General features: G+C 41.4%; 1 protein-coding gene across 1 annotated transcript in view; it reads right to left on the reverse strand.

Annotated features, from left to right (window-relative positions):
* Positions 1–18,671, reverse strand: part of CENPP (centromere protein P) — a 295,669-nt gene extending 276,998 nt beyond the window's left edge. Inside the window, exons 1-3 of the mRNA XM_003260490.4 lie at positions 18,220–18,671; positions 11,626–11,807; positions 5,834–5,922 (exon numbers count right to left, since the gene is read on the reverse strand). Coding sequence (XP_003260538.1) covers positions 5,834–5,922; positions 11,626–11,807; positions 18,220–18,326 — 378 coding nt within the window. The 5' untranslated portion in view covers positions 18,327–18,671. The remainder of the gene's footprint in view (positions 1–5,833; positions 5,923–11,625; positions 11,808–18,219) is intronic.
* Positions 18,672–18,814: the final 143 nt, after the last annotated feature.

An 18,814-nucleotide genomic window follows, 5' to 3' on the forward strand; every position in this document is an offset into this window, starting at 1 on the left:
TAATAATAATAATAAATAATAAACTCCTGAAACAAAGCTTGGATTCCAAATAAATTATATCTTTAAAAAAAGTATTGAACTGTACACTTTAAACTGGTAAGTGATATGGTATGTGAATTATATCTCAATAGAACTGTTACCAGAAAAAAAAGGAAAGAAAGGAAAAGGAAAGCAAAAATCTCAGGAACACATCTGATCTCTTGGTCAGGTATGTGTAGATACATGTTAGATTTCAGCTTTTTCACCCCTTACGATAGGCAAAAAAAATTTTTTGTTGGGTTACAGAATCCTGTTTAACAACTCAAAAGCTGACTTCAAAATATTGTTTTTCCATCTCTCCCCTGCTTGTGGTACTGCTAACTAGGTCAATTCTCCCCAGCTGGTAAATAAGGGAAGAGACCTTATAAACAATCTGACCTCAAAGCCCCTACATGAGTCTCAGCACCACATTCCTTTCTACTATGGTCCACTTAAGCCCACAGTTCTCATTCTCCTCTACAACTGAAGGATTATGGGTAGAGATCTTTAGGAAAAAGGTGCCATTAAGTTGGTCCTTTTTTTTTTCTTTTGTTTTTTTTTTTCTGAGACAGGGTTTTGCTCTATTGCCCAGGCTGGAATGCAGTGGTTCAATCACAGTTCTTTGTGACCTTGAATTTGTGGGCTCAAGCAATCCTCCTGTCTCAGCCTCCCAAGTGGCTAGGACTATATACGTAAGCAACCAAGCCTGGCTAATTTTTTTTTAGAGACAGGGTCTCGCTATGTTGCCCAGGCTGGCCTTTAATTCCTGGGCTCAAGCTATCCTCCTGCCTTGGCTTCCCTCAGTGCTGGGATTATAGGCGTGAGCCAATGTGGCCAGCCTAACTTTGTAAAACTTCTAAACCTCTCATGAAGCACCCTGTATTGGATTTCAGTGTTTAGAATCAAATGTCATTAATATCAAACAGATTTTCTTTGGAGCCTATGATAATGGAATTGTATTCTCTTTCATTTAAAAAAATTGCTTATTTTTTGAATAATTTTGTTCATTTCATTGGGACAGAAGCTATGGAAACATACTTAACCTGCCACTTTCCCCACAAACTCCTACCAATCTATATTGCTTGGATTATGGAAGGCTGATAAATGTTAATTCTGATGGCCTTACAACTCTTCACAAATGTAGTACTAAGAACACCAGAAAGTAAATCTGGCCAACAGAGCCCTATGTTCCAACCATCTTGGACAGCAATAGCTGCACCAACATGGGTAATCATTCAAACTCTCTGGATCCATTTACTTATAAAATAATAGGGTTGACCTAGACAAACTATAAGTCATCACTTTGTTCTAACATTCTATTAACGTGATTTGAGGTCATGTTTAGTTCAAATATTATATTAATATAACTTTATTACAACAATATTCTGTAAATTGAGGGTTTTACTATTTAGATTACTTTTTAATTTTTGGATAGCTAAACCTCTCCCTCTAGTGGAAATTTTATTTTTAAAAAATGTTTTAGAACACACGAAGTTGCTGTGTCATTTCTTTTTCTATCAGTCTTCACAGTAAAAATGTGCTCAGTACGTAAAATGGTAAAACTATTTTAGAAGGCAATTTGCCACTATCAATCAGAATTTATAAGTTTCCTTTGACCCAGCAATTCTACTAGATATGTTTCTAAAGGCATACATACACAAGTTGGTATAGAATATGCTAGAATTTACCATTAAATAATAAAAATTTTGAAAACTTTTCATCAAGTTGTTTTATCAGAATTGTAAGCAATAAAGAGAAATGAGATAGTCCTTTGTTTTTCCCTCCCCATGTAAGAACTCTTGGTGCCTCGCACACAACTGATTCCAAAAACCCTGTTGAGTCCACAGCTGTCTGTAATTTCTTCCAACACCTTGTTTACCAGTCCTGGTCTTCAAGAAGAATCATAAAATCTAAAAGGCTCAGAGAGAACTGAGAGTTCTTAACACAGCCAGGGAGAACACACTCTTTCTGTAGCACTTTGTTAGTAAAACCAATCAGTCCCAAAACACATACATACTTTAAAACTTAAACAATGACAACTCACGTCTCTTTAGAGACTCAGCAATTACTAGGTTCTATGTCTTTCAAAGAAGATATCAACAGTTCCTCTCCTTAGATTTTTTTTTCCCCCTGCATCCCCTAAAGCATATAGGACAGAAACTGCTAGTAGTCCCCTCTATTTATGCTTTTTTCTTGCCCCAGTTTTTCACTGGCCATATGGCCAAGCATAAGGAAGACTAAATTCCCGGCATCCTTTGCATGAACTTGTTGGCCAATAGAATATAAGTGAAAATGATGAGTGTACAACTTCCAGAAAGTGTCTTTTAAAAGAATAGGTGAGCCTTTCTTTGCCCAACTTCTTCCTGATATATGGAATGCTAATATGATCATTGCGCCATGACTTGAAGCCATGTGTGGCCGATGGTAGAACCTGATTATGATAAAACTACCATATTAGCCCTTGAAAACTTACAAGTTTACTTAAGTAATAGTGAAATTACTCTATTATACCTTTATTTTTAAGTACCTTAAAAATACTTTTTTTAAAGTTTTACCTTTAAGTTTTCTGTCAGGCCCAGCTCAACTGATTCTAATTCATTCAGTATGTGAGCTAACAGTATAATGTCAGGCCATTACCAAGTGGTCACAAAATTTTCAATCATGCTTTCATGGCAAGAGGATGAGAATATTGGCTTAAAATACTGTTGAGTTCTGGGTCAGTGCCAACACTGTCTGTTAGGAGGCAGAGTGTGGCCAGAGCAGCAGGGGCTGCAGGACCTAAGTGGCAGGACATCCACTGTCTGGCTTCTGTCCTGTCTGTGCTGCCCTGGGGTGGCTGCCCAGGCCCAGCAGGCCAAACCATGCGGTAGTTCATGCTAGGAATGACTCTGGTCAGGCAGCAGTCATTCTTCAGGAGCATATCACATTATCAGAAATGTCTTCTACACCATGACCTCATCCTTTTCTGACTCAGGAAGGCATCAAATTACTATTTGATACTTTCCATCAGAGGTTTAAGGTGACTGAAGTATGCAACTTAAATAAAGTGAAGATATTGTAGTCTATGTTGGATATTATAGCCTATGTTATGTCTCAGGCCATAGCCCCACTAAGGAGCATACCAATCAATCTTAGGGTACAGCCCATCCTGGAAGGTACAGCTCCACTAAGAAGCTCATTCACCTCAATGTCAGAGGATAATCTTTCCCTTTTCACTTGGATTTGTGGACAAGCCTCTCAAGGACAAGACTAATTCTGCCCACAACGGAGCTTCTCTCCACATAACCTATGAGGCAACTGTGAAAGAGATAAACTCTTACAGTAGAAAAAGCCTGCAAGACCCCAAGGCTGCTAGGATTCCCCTGAGCAGTTTCCTGGACATATATACAAGAGTGTAGATGTTTTCGGAGATGGAAGTGGACCACAGGATTATGATTCCACCATCCTGCCATGGGTTGCAGGCCTGGCCCATTAATGGATGCCAGCATACAGAAGAGCATTCAGTAGATTACCACTCTCAGGTCAAGTTCACATCAGCCACAAAGAAGGAAAATATAGTCAGTCAGACTATGAAACCTTTTACAAAGGGACAACATCCAGAAGTCCCTAAGCCACCTAAAGGAAAAGCCTGGGATGGTGGCACAGGTTGTCCAGCCTAAATGATACCAATCCATTTGGGTCCATTCTCCGCTTGAGTCTTCAGCAAATGATCTTTGTGGTCATGTGATATCTCCTTGGTGACCTTGTACATCCCCAAGGCCTGGTGCCCATATGGGAACAATGTCAGTCCCCTAGAGCCACTTACCACCCATGCCCCTGACACACTGAACATGCTGAAATGTGTTTTGTATCCTGCTCAAATGGCCTTGGCAATGCTACACTGCACCTTTTCTTGGTCACTTTGGCAGTGTGAGAGTGATACTCTGAGTACAAGCTGGGAGCTTTGCCATCAAATGAGGGGGTCTAGACAACCCCTAGCCCATCCTCAGCCTGCCAGAGCCAGTAATAGCAAATGGAGACTTGGATTGCAAAGAGAAGCAAAACTTCCAAACCCAGGTAACTGTACCAAATCCTTGGGACTAGTTAGGGAGTGGCTATCTGACACAGAAGAAGGAAAAGTCCTGACTCCATAACCAACTCCTGTCTCATACAAAATGGGAAACTTGGGACTGTTTTTGTGGCTAAGGACACTGATAAAAAGGATAAGGAATCCTGGCACATGACCCTGAATATAAGCAGGCAGCTTGTCCATAGAACTCAGTTACAACAACTACTCTACACCAGTTTAGTTATCTGATGAGCTGAGGCCAACGCAGCCTGACAGCCCTTCCCTGTTCTGTTCCTCCTCTTTGCACACACTCCCTGTTGGCCCAACTGGCAAAACCAACTGGTTGAAACTGCTTTCTCCTCTTTCAACTGCTTTCTCCGGCTTTCAACTTTTCTTGGAGTCAGCCTTTGAAGGTGGCTGAGCCCTGTTCTGCTGCACCCTGGCCAGTGGGGCTACTTAGTATCATTCTGTCTGCTTTCACTTTCCTGCTTCGTGATATTATGTGAAGGTCTTAGCCAAAGGGATCTTCCTCCCTTTGTTGTGTCTCAGCGGTTCAGTACAATGTACAAGATCATCCAGCCCCAAGGAGCATTCAAATGGCTGTGGTCCCAGATGACCACAACCTCATGAGAGGCCCTGCGCAAGGACACCCAACTGAGTGGCTCCAAAATTCCTGACCCACACAAAATAGGTGAGATAATTAATAAATATAGTCAGCCCTCCCTATCTGTGGTTCCACATCCATAGATTGACCAACTGCAGACCAAAAATATTTGAAAAAAAAAAAAAATCTACAGATGCAGATGGTTGCATCTGTACTGAACATGTACAAGTTGTTTTTCTCATGATTCCCTAAATAATATACCTTAGTAACTGTTTCATAGCATTTACATTGTATTGGGTATTAGAAGTAATCTAGAAATGATTTAAAGTATAAAGGAGGATGTGTGTACATTATAGGCAAATACTATACCATTTTATTTAAGGGACTTGAGCATCCGTGGATTTTGGTACTACAGGGAGTCCTGGAACCAATCCCTCACAGATACTGAGGGATAATTGTATTTTTGGTGGTTTTTTTGTGTGTGTGACAGAGTCTCACTCTGCTACCCAGGCTCGAGTACAGTGGCACAATCACAGCTCACTGTAGCCTCGACCTCCTAGGCTCAAGCAATCCTTCCACCTCAGCCTCCGGGCTAGCTGGGAGCACAGGTACGCACCACCACGCCTGGCTAATTTTTTATTTTTTTGTAGAGATAGGGTCTCACCACATTGCCCAGGCTGGTCTCAAACTCCTGGGCTCAAGCAATCCTCCTGCCTTGGCCCTGCAAAATGCTGAGACTACAGGTGTGAGCCACCATGTTTGGCCTATTTTGGGTTGTTTTAAGATGCTAAATATTATGGAGATTGGTTAAGCAGCAACAGATAACTAATAGATATTAGATGGCTGGCATATCACCTAACTACTGATGACACCCAGGACTATTCCCACAACCTCATGGAATTGCACTGGAAGCCTAGGAGCATCTTGCTACCTGTCCTTCAATAAAGCACCTATGGCTTTCACAACAACCCTACCATATGCAGTTGCTGGGCTGTTAACACCTGAAATTTTGAAAATGTACCACTTTGCACAAATGTGCTATGAATGGGGGCCCTGGCTCATGAACTCCTCTTCAGCTCCACCACTGTTGAAGGCTGGGGTGTGGGAATTGTTTATCTCATAGCAGAAGTATCTCTGTTATCACAACATGCTTCTTAATTTACCTGAATTTCCAGAATCTGAAATTCAAGTTGAAATGTAACCATGTGGCAATTTCCTGATAATCTGTGTCTCTGTAGAACTTTTCTTATACCTGTAAACCAGAAAAACAAATATTTTGTTTGCAAATAACCATTTTCTTCAAATGCGTATTATTTAATTTTGTGTGAATATCTACAATACATGTGGGTATATGTGTGAAAGTGTGCATTAGCAATTACATTGAAAAACTCTGGAAGAACGTACGCCAAATTGATTATCTTTGCAAAATAAAATTAATGATAACTTGTGTTCTAGTTTTCTTTTTTTTTTTCCAGACGGAGTTTCGCTCTTGTTGCCCAGGCTGGAGTGCAATGGTGTGATCTCGACTCGCTGCAACCTCCACCTCCTGGGTTCAAGCAATTCTCCTGCCTCAACCTCCCGAGTAGCTGGGATTACAGGTGTGCGCCACCACGCCTGGCTAATTTTTGTATTTTTAGTAGAGACAGGGTTTCACCACACTGGTCAGGCTGGTGTCAAACTCCTGACCTCAGGTGATCCACCCACCTCGGCCTCCCAAAGTGCCGGGATTACTGGCATAAGCCACCGTGCCCGGCCAAGTTTTCAACTATACCAAAAGTTATGGTAAGTAGTAGAAATGTACTAGTATAACCCTAGACAAATTTGAATCATGTTAACTGTTCAATGGTTTTTATTTTTTCAACACTATCTAGTTCTTAAAGGCAGTAAATTGAATCCATGCGTTCACCTCTGCCATCTCTCAAAACTTCACTAAAATGACAATGATATTTTTGAGATATAACATGCATACATTTGAATGCATAAAATGCCCTGTTCTTAAGTCTACAGCTCAATATTTCTTTTTACACGTGGTTGTCCAGGTAACTACTACTCAGATCATGCTACAGGAATTTTATAGAACTTATAAGGTTTCCTCATATCCTTTCCCAGGCTATACCCCACCCCCAAGAGGTAAGTAAGCACTATCCTGACTTTACGTAGTCATCTAGTAAATGCTAATGATGTTACTTTTAGAAGGGCATGATTCTACAAGGATAAAGGGAACAGGGACGATAAGAGCAATCTGATTTGGGAAGCTGGAAATCAGATGGATGCACTAGATAGCACATGGACAAGTGAAAGTGACCTGGTAGAGCCAGGAAAACTGAAACCTAAGCCAGCAAATGAGGAAAACCCAGAAGCAAGTTCATTTACATAGCAGAACACGAGATGGGTATTATGAATCAGCAGCACAAAGTACCTTTATGGGAGGTGAACCTGGGGTTTAAAACAGGAAAACTGGTTAAAGATTTGTTCAATAAGTAGTTAGGAAAAAAAAGACAGAATGGTACAAATTGACATAATTTGCCTCCTAATTAGATGTACTGGTAAGAACAAAACATCGCTTTCATAGTTTTCCTGCCAAAATTGCCACAGGAATGTCATCAAGAGGAAACTATCAGAAAAAAATGAGATTGAACAACAATCTATAATACAAGTGGTCTTCAAATATGTCTATGCCGTAAGAGACAGAGAAGGATGACCAGATTAAGGAGACTAAAGAGACATAACAGATCGATGCAATGCTTAATCATGGATTAGATGTGGAATTGTTTAAACAAATGGCTATGGAAGACTCACTATGGTTAAGATGTCAGTTCTTCCCAACTTTGATCTGTACATTCAATGCAATCCAATCAAAATTCCAGCAAGTTACTTTCTGGATATCAACAAAATGATTATCAAGTTTATATGGAAAGGCAAAAACTCAGAAGAGCCAGAATAAACTTCAAGAAAAATAAAGTTTGAGAACTTAAACGACTTGATTTAGAGACTTACTATAAAGCTACAGTAATCAAGACAGTATGGTATTAGTGAAAGAGTATACAAATAGGTCAATAGAACAGAAGAGAAAGTCTAGAAATACACTCACACAGATATAGTCAACTGATCTTTGACAAAGGAGCAAAGGCAGTTCAATGGAGAAAGAATAGTCTTTTTAACAAAAGGTGCTGGAACAAATGAACATCCACATGCAAAAAAAAAAAAAGAATCTAGACACTGACTTTATACCTTTCACAAAAATTAACTGAAAATTTATCACAGATCTAAATATAAAATACAAAACTATAAAACTCCTAGAATATAGGAGAAAATCTAGATGACCTTGGGCTTTGTCCATAGAAATAAATGTGCCAAAAATGCGGTAAAGAAAAAATGCAGATGGAATCCTGGAAATAATCTACAGCAACCACTTTATTTTGCACATAAGAAATCAGACCCAGAGAGACTTACTAATCTGTCCACTCTCCAGGCTTTATTTTTTCTTTAAGTCCAGGCTTTATTTTTTCTTTATGGATGAACACTAAGCATACATAAATTGCATATAAATATATAGCATGATAAATTTTCAGTTCGGTACTTTTTAACTTGAACACACTGATTTTTATTTTATTTTATTTTATTTTATTTTTGAGATGGAGTCTCATTCTGTCGCCCAGGCTGGAGTGCGGCGGCACCATCTCCACTCACTGCAACCTCTGCCTCCTGAGCAGCTGGTACTATAGGCATGTCCCACCACACCCTGCTAATTTTTGTGTTTTTGGTAGAGACAGGCTTCACCATGTTGGCCGGGCTGGTCTCGAACTCCTGACCTCAAGTGATTTGCCCACCTCGGCTTCCCAAAGTGCTGGGACTACAGGCGTGAGCCACCGCAACTGGCCTTTTTTTTGTTTTTGTTTTTTGTTTTTTTTTGAGACAGCGTCTCACTGTCACCAAGGCTGAAGCGCAGTGGTGCAATCTCAGCTCACTGCAACCTCCGCCTCCCAGCTTCAAGCCATTGTCCTGCCTCAGCCTCCTGAGCAGCTGGGACTACAGGAACGCTCCACCATACCTAGCTAATTTTTGTATTTTTAGTAGAGATGGGGTTTTACCATGTTAGCCAGGCTGGTCTTAAACTCCTGACCTCAAGTGACCCTCCCACGTAGGCCTCCCAAAGTGCTGGGATTACAGGCATGAGCCACTGCACCTGGCCTGATTTTTATTTTTAAATAATGAGTAAGGGTGTATTTTTAACAAAGTTCACAGACAGCAGAAGAGGATTAGTCCTTCAAAACAATCAATCCATATATATCAAGCCCATCTACACATTTTTAACAACATACATTTAAAGCTAATCAAAAGACAAGAATAAAAATTATAAATTAAAATACTACTCTTGGCCAGGCGCAGTGGCTCACACCTGTAATCCCAGCACTTTGGGAGACCGGGGCAGGCGGATCACGAGGTCAGGAGATCAAGATCATCCTGGCCAACGTTGTGAAACCCCGTCTCTACTAAAAATACAAAAATTAGCCGGGCATGGCAGCGCACGCCTGTAGTCCCAGCTACGCGGGAGGCTGAGGCAGGAGAATTGCTTGAACCCAGAAGATGGAGGCTGCAGTGAGCTGAGATTGCACCACTGCACTCCAGCCTGGGCGACAGAGGAAGACTCTGTCTCAAAAAAAAATAAATAAATAAATAAATAAATAAAAATTTAAAAAAAACCTACTCTCATTACTTTGCAGTAACACTTAATTTTGGACTCCAAATTCCATTACTTAGTTTGTAAACCAACTCTTACAGAATCAAAATGGAGAATTTAAAAGAATCATCATAGGCACTAAAGGAAATTCCAAAAGAAGAGTTCTTTTTTTTTTTTTTAATTTTGAGATGGAGTCTCGCTCTGTCCCCTAGGCTGGAGTGGAGTGCAGTGTCGCCATCTCGGTTCACTGCAAGCTCCGCCTCCCGGGTTCACGCCATTCTCCTGCCTCAGCCACCCGAGTAGCTGGGACTACGGGGGCCTGCCACCACGCCTGGCTAATTTTTTGTATTTTTTTTTTTTTTTTGAGACGGAGTCTTGCTCTGTCGCCCAGGCTGAAGTGCAGTGGCGCAATCTCGGCTCACTGCAAGCTCCGCCTCCCGGGTTCATGCCATTCTCCTGCCTCAGCCTCTCCGAGTAGCTGGGACTACAGGCGCCCGCCACCACGCCCGGCTAATTTTTTGTATTTTTAGTAGAGACAGGGTTTCACCGTGGTCTCGATCTCCTGACCTCGTGATCCGCCCGCCTCGGCCTCCCAAAGTGCTGGGATTACAAGCGTGAGCCACCACGCCTGGCCCCAAAAGAAGAGTTCTGAAAATGTATGGAGAAATAAAAGCATAGCTGCAATAAAGTCTACATTCTTCACACATGATTATTTTGAAGGAAATCAAGATCATTTGATTACCTAGCTTCAGCTACATTCATTAACACACCACAGAAACTGTGTCTGCCCAACTAATAGCTATGGAAAACGATAATGACTTCAAAAAGCTCTTTGATTACGCCACTGCACTCCAGCCTGGGTGACAGTGCAAAACTCCATCTCAAAAAAAACAAAACAAACAAACAAAAAACAAAGGAAAAAGAACAAAAAAATAAAAAACAAGATATTTCTCTTCCAGTACCATTACTCTTGCTAAATTACTTAGAATTAATTTCAAGAAATTCCTACAACTACTTAGATTTCTGCTTTAAAATGGTATTTCTTCTTCATAATTTCTATGTTTTTCCAAGTTTGCTAAAATGAGCACATATTACTCACAGAAAAAAAGCATTTCAACTCTTGTGATGTCCCTGTCTGAAATCTCCCAGACCACATTAGCTTTGTCAAGACTCTACGCCTAATCTTCATGCTGCAACTTTTAAGCTAGTAAAAGTCTTATACCTGGTCTATCCTCATTCTCTATTCTCTCTGCATTCCATCTCTTCCTTTCAAGCAATTTAAGTCTCCAAATTCCATCACTCTGTTTCTATATGTAATTCGGTCTCCCTGCAGTGGCTGCCCAAGACCCTCTCCCCTGTCATGAGGGTAATTTTCAGTGGAAAAGTCAGGAAGTACACTAAAAATGATTTCTGCTTTTGGGAATGTTATTCTTGACCAACCAAAGTTCTTGACATCCAGCTGCACAGCTGCAGTAGCTTCCCTTTATCTCTTAGTGCATCACAGATCTTTGGCAATAAGATCTAGTCATTGGGACCAGAAACCTTCCTTCCAGCAAAAGGTCCAGCTGCTAAACATTTATCTTGGCAGCTTTCATGTCAGTGCTGAATAACTCCTAAGATGTATAAATTAATTGTGCTGTTGTTCTTATAATCATTATTCACTTATTACTATTTACTTGACTATTAAGGTACTTAATGATAGAAACTGTGTCTGTTCTTGTCCATCAGGAAGGAGAAGGTAAAAAAAAAAAAAAAAAGAAAGAAAGAAAAGAAACTGTGTCTGTTCTTTAATATTTACCTCAGGCAGCTTTTTTTTTTTTTTAATGAAGTCTTGCTCCGTCCCCCGGGGTGGAGTGCAATGGCGCAATCTCAGCTCACTGCAACTTCCACCTCCCGAGTTCAAATGATTCTCCTGGCTCAGCCTCCCAAGTAGCTAAGATTACAAGTGCCCACCAACACATCCAACTAATTTTTGTATTTTTAGTAGAGACAGTTTCACCATGTTGGCCAGGCTTGTCTCAAACTCCTGACGTCAGGTGATCTGCATGCCTCGGCCTCCTAAAAGCTGGGATTATAGGCATGGTCACGGGGCCCGGCCCAGGCAGCTTTTTGAACACCATGATGTTCAAAAGATATGTGAGTAAACAAATTTACCACAACCATACTTTCAAATACTTACCTTGTAGAATTTTAATTCAATATTATGACAACCAATTTCTTATGCATAATAAGGTAAGCTTCAGTACTATGTTTAGATTAAAAAAAAATGCTTACTCTTTTCTGTCATCTCAGTGCTTGTTAGGTCTTCTGTCTGCTTCGAGTGATTTCTTATATTGATGCCAGTAAGCGTACTTAGAAATGAAAGTTCTGATTCTAAATGTCCAAGCTGATTTTTCAGATCTTTTGAAGACTTCCATCCTTCCAAATTGAATTGGTGTATGGCTTGAAAAGATTTTCTAAAAGGCAAATATCAAAAATAATCACTCCAATTACTAACACGTTTCATCTAATACCCCCATTTTCCTCAAAGCATTCCCATTTTGTCCCTCTTACTCTCTTCCTATTAAGTCACCTTCCCCCATTAAAATAAAAAAAATTAAAAAATTAAAAAGAATTTTCTCAAAACCAGTGTGGTTACTAACACCGCATCTTTTTTTTTTCTTCTTCTTTTTAAGAGATGAGGGTCTCACACTGTCACCCAGGCTGGAGTGCAGTGGTGTAATCATAGTGCACTGCAGCCTTGAACTCCCAGGCTCAAAGGATCCTCCCGAGTAGCTGGGACCACAGGTGTGCCACTGTGCCTAGCTAATTTCTTTTTCCTTTTCACAGAGACAAGGTCTGGCTTTATTACCCAGGCTGGTCTTAAACTCCTGACTTCAAGCAATCCTCCCGCCTCAGTCTCCCAGCATATTGGATTACAGGTATGATCCACCATGCCCAGCCCACAATCTTTAATTTCAACAAAAAACATGTGTAACCAAATTATACTTCCAAATTTCCACATATTAGAAACACCTTTCAAATAAATTGTAACAGGAGTACTTTGCAAAATTACAATGTGAGTTCCGACCCATGAAATTCCAGCCTAAATGTCTGATATAACTCTCAAATTATTATTATTATTATTATTATTATTTTTTTTTTTTTTGAGACGGAGTCTCGCTCTGTCGCCCAGGCTGGAGTGCAGTGGCGCAATCTCGGCTCACTGCAAGCTCCGCCTCCCGGGTTCACGCCATTCTCCTGCCTCAGCCTCTCCGAGTAGCTGGGACTACAGGCGCCCGCCACCACGCCCGGCTAATTTTTTTGTATTTTTAGTAGAGACGGGGTTTCACCATGGTCTGGATCTCCTGACCTCGTGATCCGCCCACCTCGGCCTCCCAAAGTGCTGGGATTACAAGCGTGAGCCACCGCGCCCGGCCACCTCTCAAATTATTTTAAAAGATGTCTTGAAATTAAAAAATAGGCCAGGCGCAGTGGCTCACGACTGTAATCCCAGCACTTTGGGAGGCTGAGGCAGGTGGATCACGAGGTCAGGAGATCAAGACCATCCTGGCTAACACGGTGAAACCCCATGTCTACTACATATACAAAAAATTAGCCAGGCGTAGTGGCAGGCACCTGTAGTCCCAGCTACTCAGAAGGCTGAGGCAGGAGAATGGTGTGAACCTGGGAGGCGGAGCTTGCAGTGAGCAGAGATTGCGCAACTGTACTCCAGCCTGGGCCACAGAGCGAGACTATGTCTCAAAAAAAAAAAAAAAAAAGAAATTAAAAAATAAAATCAATTAGCTAACTTTAATTTCTAAAAGTAAACACCACAGAACGTTTTATAGTAAGAAAGAGATTTATCAGAAAAAGAAATAGCAAATCTCTTTAAACATCACTATGGCCAGACATTTTTCATTGAGAACATATAAATATATTTTCCTTGAGAAAAAGAATGAAATTTTAGTTGGCCTGGTGCAGTGGCTCACGCCTGTAATCCCAGCACTCTGGGAGGCCAAGGCAGGTGGATCACTTCAGGTCAGGAGTTCGAGACCAGCCTGGTCAACATGGTGAAACCCCTTCTCTACTAAAAATACACAAAATTAGCCTGGCGTGGTGGCGGTCGCCTGTAACCCTGGCTACCCAGGAGGCTGAGGCAGGAGAATTGCTTGAGTATGGGAGGCAGAGGTTGCAGTGAGCCAAGATCATGCCACTGTATTCCAGCCTGGGCAACAAAGTAAGACTGTCTCAACAACAACAACAACAAAAAAAAAAAAAAAAAAAAAAAAGAAAAAAGAAAAAACTTAAACTTTTTTAAAAAAAGAAATTTTAGCTAATAATTGCATTAGATGTTATTTTATTTTTATTTTTTGTCATCCATTATTTCCTTTAAACACTCTACTACATTCTACACTGTTGACTTTTCCTGTCAGCTTAAAACATCCCTTCCTTGGATTCTTGGGCATAATTATCCCAATTCTCATTTGCTATCTTGGGTCGGCTTCTTGTCTCCAACATTAGAGGAAAACCCTAACACTCTTACTTCTGCTATCCTAAATATGTATTCTTTCATTCTGCAGGAACACTAAATGATTAGCCTTAGCTCCTCTATGCCAGTAACTCTAAAAACATACCTCTAACCATATATCTCTTCTTCCTGCAAGGTAGATCTAGGTTGATAGCTCACCAAATGGTTTCTCTTGGAATCTGCTTTTCCTCTAAATTACCCTACATATGTTAATAATAAAATATTTCCCTTAGTATGTCAGGCTCTATACATTGTAAGTTATCCTTGGCTCCTTCACTTGCCTGACATCTGGACTTACTGCCATCCTTTCTGCTCCCTCACATAACTATTCTTCCTTTTGTATTTCTAATTCTACTACATTAACCAATGCTCTTATGACCTTATACCATCTCTACACAGAATAATCTAACTCTATATTCTTCACACTGAGAATACAAGACTTAATAAATTCTGTAAAATTTGTTTCAAATTTTGTTTTAATGCTAATTTAAAATATTAATGTAAGTATATTCTGTATCATGAAACTACCACAGCCTCTTTTGCATTTGCCATCATAGACTGATACCCCTACAAATTACATTAAATATAGAAGTAAAGGAAAAAAGAACAGATTGGGCACAGCAACTCACTCCTGTAATCCCAGCACTTTGGGAGGCTAAGGCAGCCCGGGAGTTCGAGACCAGTCTGGACAACATGGCAAAACCCCATGTCTACCAAAAAATACACACAAAAAAACAAAAAAAAATTATCTGGGCATAGTGCCTTCAGTCCCAACTACTTGGCTGGTGGAGGGTCACTGAGGCAGGATGATTGCTTGAGCATGGGAGGTGGGTGAAGGTTGCAGTGAGTCATAATCATGCCACTGCACTTCAGCCTGGGCAACAGAGTGAGACCCTGTCTCAAAAAACAAGACAAAAAAGAAAAAGAAAAAGAAAAAAGAACAGAGACAATCTTCATATATAAATGATGAGTGGCCGGGCACGGTGGCTCATGTAATCCCAGAACTTTGGGATGCCGAGGTGGGCAGATCACCTGAGGTCAGGAGTTTGGGACCAGCCTGCCCAACATGGCGACACCCCGTCTCTACTAAAAATACAAAAAATTAGCTGGGCATGGTGGCGGGTGCCTGTAATCCCAGTTACTCGGGAGGCTGAGGCAGGAGACTCGCTTGAACCCAGGGGGCGGAGGTTGCAGTGAGCTGAGGTTGCACCACCACACTCCAGCCTGGGCAACAAGAGCGAAACTCCGTCTCAAAAAAAAAAAAAAAAAAAAAAAAAAGCCATAAATATAAATGAGTTTCTGACAAGTGAACACCAAATGTCACAGCAAGCTATGAATGAAAATTTCAAGGTATTTCCAATAGAGCAAAGTGGTAAGAGAACCAAGTCATCATTAAAGGCTGGATATGCAGAACTCAAAAAAGAACGTGCAGTTGTCAGAGTGGCTAGTAGGGAGTTCGCGTTTAATAGGTATGGTGTTTCAGTTTTGGGGGGATGAAAAAGTTCTGAAGATGGACAGTGGTGATGGCTGTAAAACAATGTGCATGTGTTTAATGCCATTGAGCTGAACACTTAAAAATGGTTAAAATAGTAAATCTTACGTATATTTTGCCACAGAAAGAAAATCTGCATATTCTTATTCATAGCAGCTATTTAGTTTGAGCAAAATATTTGTGTATTTCAACTAATGATGTTAGTTTGAGCTATTTTGGATTTGTTTGAATTTATTCACTTTGTGGTTTTATTATTTGTAAGTCTGTCTTCATAACATAAAAATTTTTTGTCAGAATTACGAGCTTGCAAGAATTTTTTTTCCTTTAAAATGAATCTGTACATGAGTTTAAAGGTCAATGGTCTACTAATGAGTGTTAGTTACTATTATAAGGCAAGTACTCTTCTAAATGAACTACATATATTAACTCAATTAGTCCTCACAGCAACCCAAAAACTTGGGTATAATTTTACCATGGAGGAAACTGAAGCACAGAAAGGGAGAGCTCACTTAACCAAGATCATTCAGCCAATAGCAGAGACAGGATTTGAAAGCAGGCAATTTGTCTCCACAGTGTGGACATATGGATATAGCTGAATAATTTAGCTCCAATTTTCCTACCTCCAATCCATCCAACCACTTATAATCACTTAAAAAAAATAGCTTGATACATAGGTCCCAATCCTCCTCCTCCACTATAGTGAAAAGAAACCTCACGATTAAATCCAAACACCCTGGACTGACATTTAATGTCTCCCACAATCTGGACTCTTCTGACTTTCCAATTTAACCACTGAGAAGTCCCAGATTATATAAATAATCTACTAAGAACTGAAAATAAAATCCTACCCCACCCCCACAATCACCTGAACCGACTCCCTCTTGGTCAAGGGGACCCCAAAGAAACCTTAAAAACTCAGTTCTTAACCATGACAGGATGGGAGGTCAGACACACCTTGTTATATCCCTTCCTATTTGGGATGTAGACACAACTGACCAGCATTAATGTTAAAATAGAGATCGTAAGAGTTGCAGAACAGACTCTGTGGCAATAAGATACCAAATTATAAACAAGACCTAAGGCCATGCTAGGCACGGGTTAAGTCACATACCCCCTACATTTAAAAGAATGAACTATGTTCTAACTGCCACAATATTTTTTTCACTAGTGGCTAAACAAGCACTGGCCTCCAGATAAGCAATATTGAAATAATTGCAGTTCATCCACTACCAGATGCTAACTGATTCCCCCGTTCCACAGGCTTTGATAGGACAAGAGAATGATTTCAAAAATTTTCTTTTGATAAGATCAACAACCATGGACTTGTTCTAACAGGTTTACAAAGCCTGGTACTTAAGTACCTTTGCTCCCCTCCTTCAACTTTTGACGTACAGGGCCTAATTGTAATGCATTTAAATGTTAAGTCAGCTTCCGCAAATGAACAAGGAATGCATGTAATACGCATTTTTATTCAGTACACGTGAGCACATCTCCCTTCGTGAATATTCATAGCCCCTCCTTTAACTTGTTGAGTATGTATACCTAGCCCACTCATCCAGCATAAATCCCTGTCCCAACCCCTCCTCCTCCAAAGTGTGGGCCTTTCTGCTTTGCCTGAGACTATGCTTCCCAGCCTGCCAGGATGGCCAGTTTGCAGGCTGTAACCCTTTTTAAGAAATAGTCTCTCTAAATTCGCAGATCTCATGATTTTTCAGTTGACACTACTATGGGGACTAATGAAATCTTGTGGCCAGTGAAGAAACTATTTTTCCCCGGTTCTTAAACTTTCAAGTGTGCGCACAAATCCTGTTAGGGCAGGGTATCTTTTTTAAATGCAGATTCTGATTCAGTATGTCAGGACGTCGCTCTAACAAACCGCCAGGTAATGCTAAAGCGTCCCATCTGTGGAGCACACCTAAAATAGCAAGGGTCTTTAATACATTTACTCTCATTAGTGGAGGAGCACACCTTTTTCCTCTCCCTTTTACCAGTCACAGCTTCCTCTACTTTCACGACCGCACGCAGACATTTTCTGTAGATCTCCTCCTTCCCATTTTCTACCAATTCTTCAGTTAGCTCAGGAAAAATCTCATTCTTTCTGCACCTATGTCAAATTAGTCTTGACTCAAAAATTGAAGATAGTTTATGTTTTCGAGAGACTTCTATGTTTGAGATGATGATACATAATTACGGTTGCAGAGCTTTTCTCTCCCTCTCCTTCAATAAACCAAAAGTGCCCAGACTTTGGAGTAAAATTTTTGTGTCCCAATCCATCTCTGACAATTTCTTTCTCTGGAATCTTGGACAAGCTACCTAACTTCTCTGAGCCTCAGTTTCTTCAACTATAAAACAGGGCTAACAGTAGCACCTACCTCAGAGGAATGTCAAATTCTCCTGCAGTCTGTATTAACTACTTTTCTTTATATCAACTTACTTTATTACCGAAGTTATTTTTCAAAGGAATTTTTATGTCATCGTAAACACAAAGTCATTATCACTTGAGATGGTTAGCTGACCCATCAAAACAAATGCCATGAAACCAAACGGAGTTATTAAATCCCAACTAGAGATACCCCTGCATACTGGAGGCGGAATTATCTAGCTAGGGATATAGTCAAGACTTCCTCCTTGTCAGTCATGCACACAGACGACTGCAATTAAACGAGTAAATATCCTGCAATGCGTTTACAGCAGGGCGCCGTACGCGCTGCTCCCAACTCTAGGCCATCGTCATGACAGAATCAATGCCAGTTCATGCCCACATTCTAGGGCTGGGAGTAGGAGACCGAGGATGTCTGTGGAGATTCACCCGCCTGGCCCGGGAACCCTGGCCAGCGGGCCCTGGGGGATTTGGGGGGTCACGTACTGGACTCGGGACTTCTCTTCCCAGGGCGCCGGTGGGTCTTCACACGCTCGCCGCAGGGCCGCGATCTCAGCTTGCAAGGCGCGCACCTCTGCCAGCTCTGCGTCCATGGCGCGTTGCGGACCGGAGCCAGGCGGTAGCGCAGCCGTCACTCCGACCTGCGCGCTTCACCGGCGCTTCAAGCCTCGCGCGCGATCCCGGCGCGGACCATCCTGGAGCTCACGCGGAGGGGAGGCGTGAGAGCCCCGCGTGACCCCAGCAGCACTGCACGTCCAACTCCGCGCTTGCACGAGAGCCTGGGTCCTCCGCGTCCCCGCATACGTTTCCCTGGCTGTCTAAGCCGTGGCTATACTTTCTCGGGAGAGCGCGTTCTTTGCTACTCCAAGCCCAAGCGCTCCGCTGCTCACCCCAGCCGGCAGCCTTGGAGCCGCCCGGCCTCGTGCGTCACTAAAGAGGCAGGGCTGGGATCACGTGGAGGGGAGCGCTTCTTTATTTTTTTCCTCTACTTCCTCTCTTAGGTCGACCTAGTCCAGGAGTTGGTACACACAGCGATAGTGTTCAATAGAAACTAGGGGATTTTGGTTTGGGCTCTTTTGCG

The sequence above is a fragment of the Nomascus leucogenys genome, chromosome 1a, assembly GCF_006542625.1.
Source record: "Nomascus leucogenys isolate Asia chromosome 1a, Asia_NLE_v1, whole genome shotgun sequence".
Taxonomy (NCBI): Eukaryota; Metazoa; Chordata; class Mammalia; order Primates; family Hylobatidae; genus Nomascus; species Nomascus leucogenys.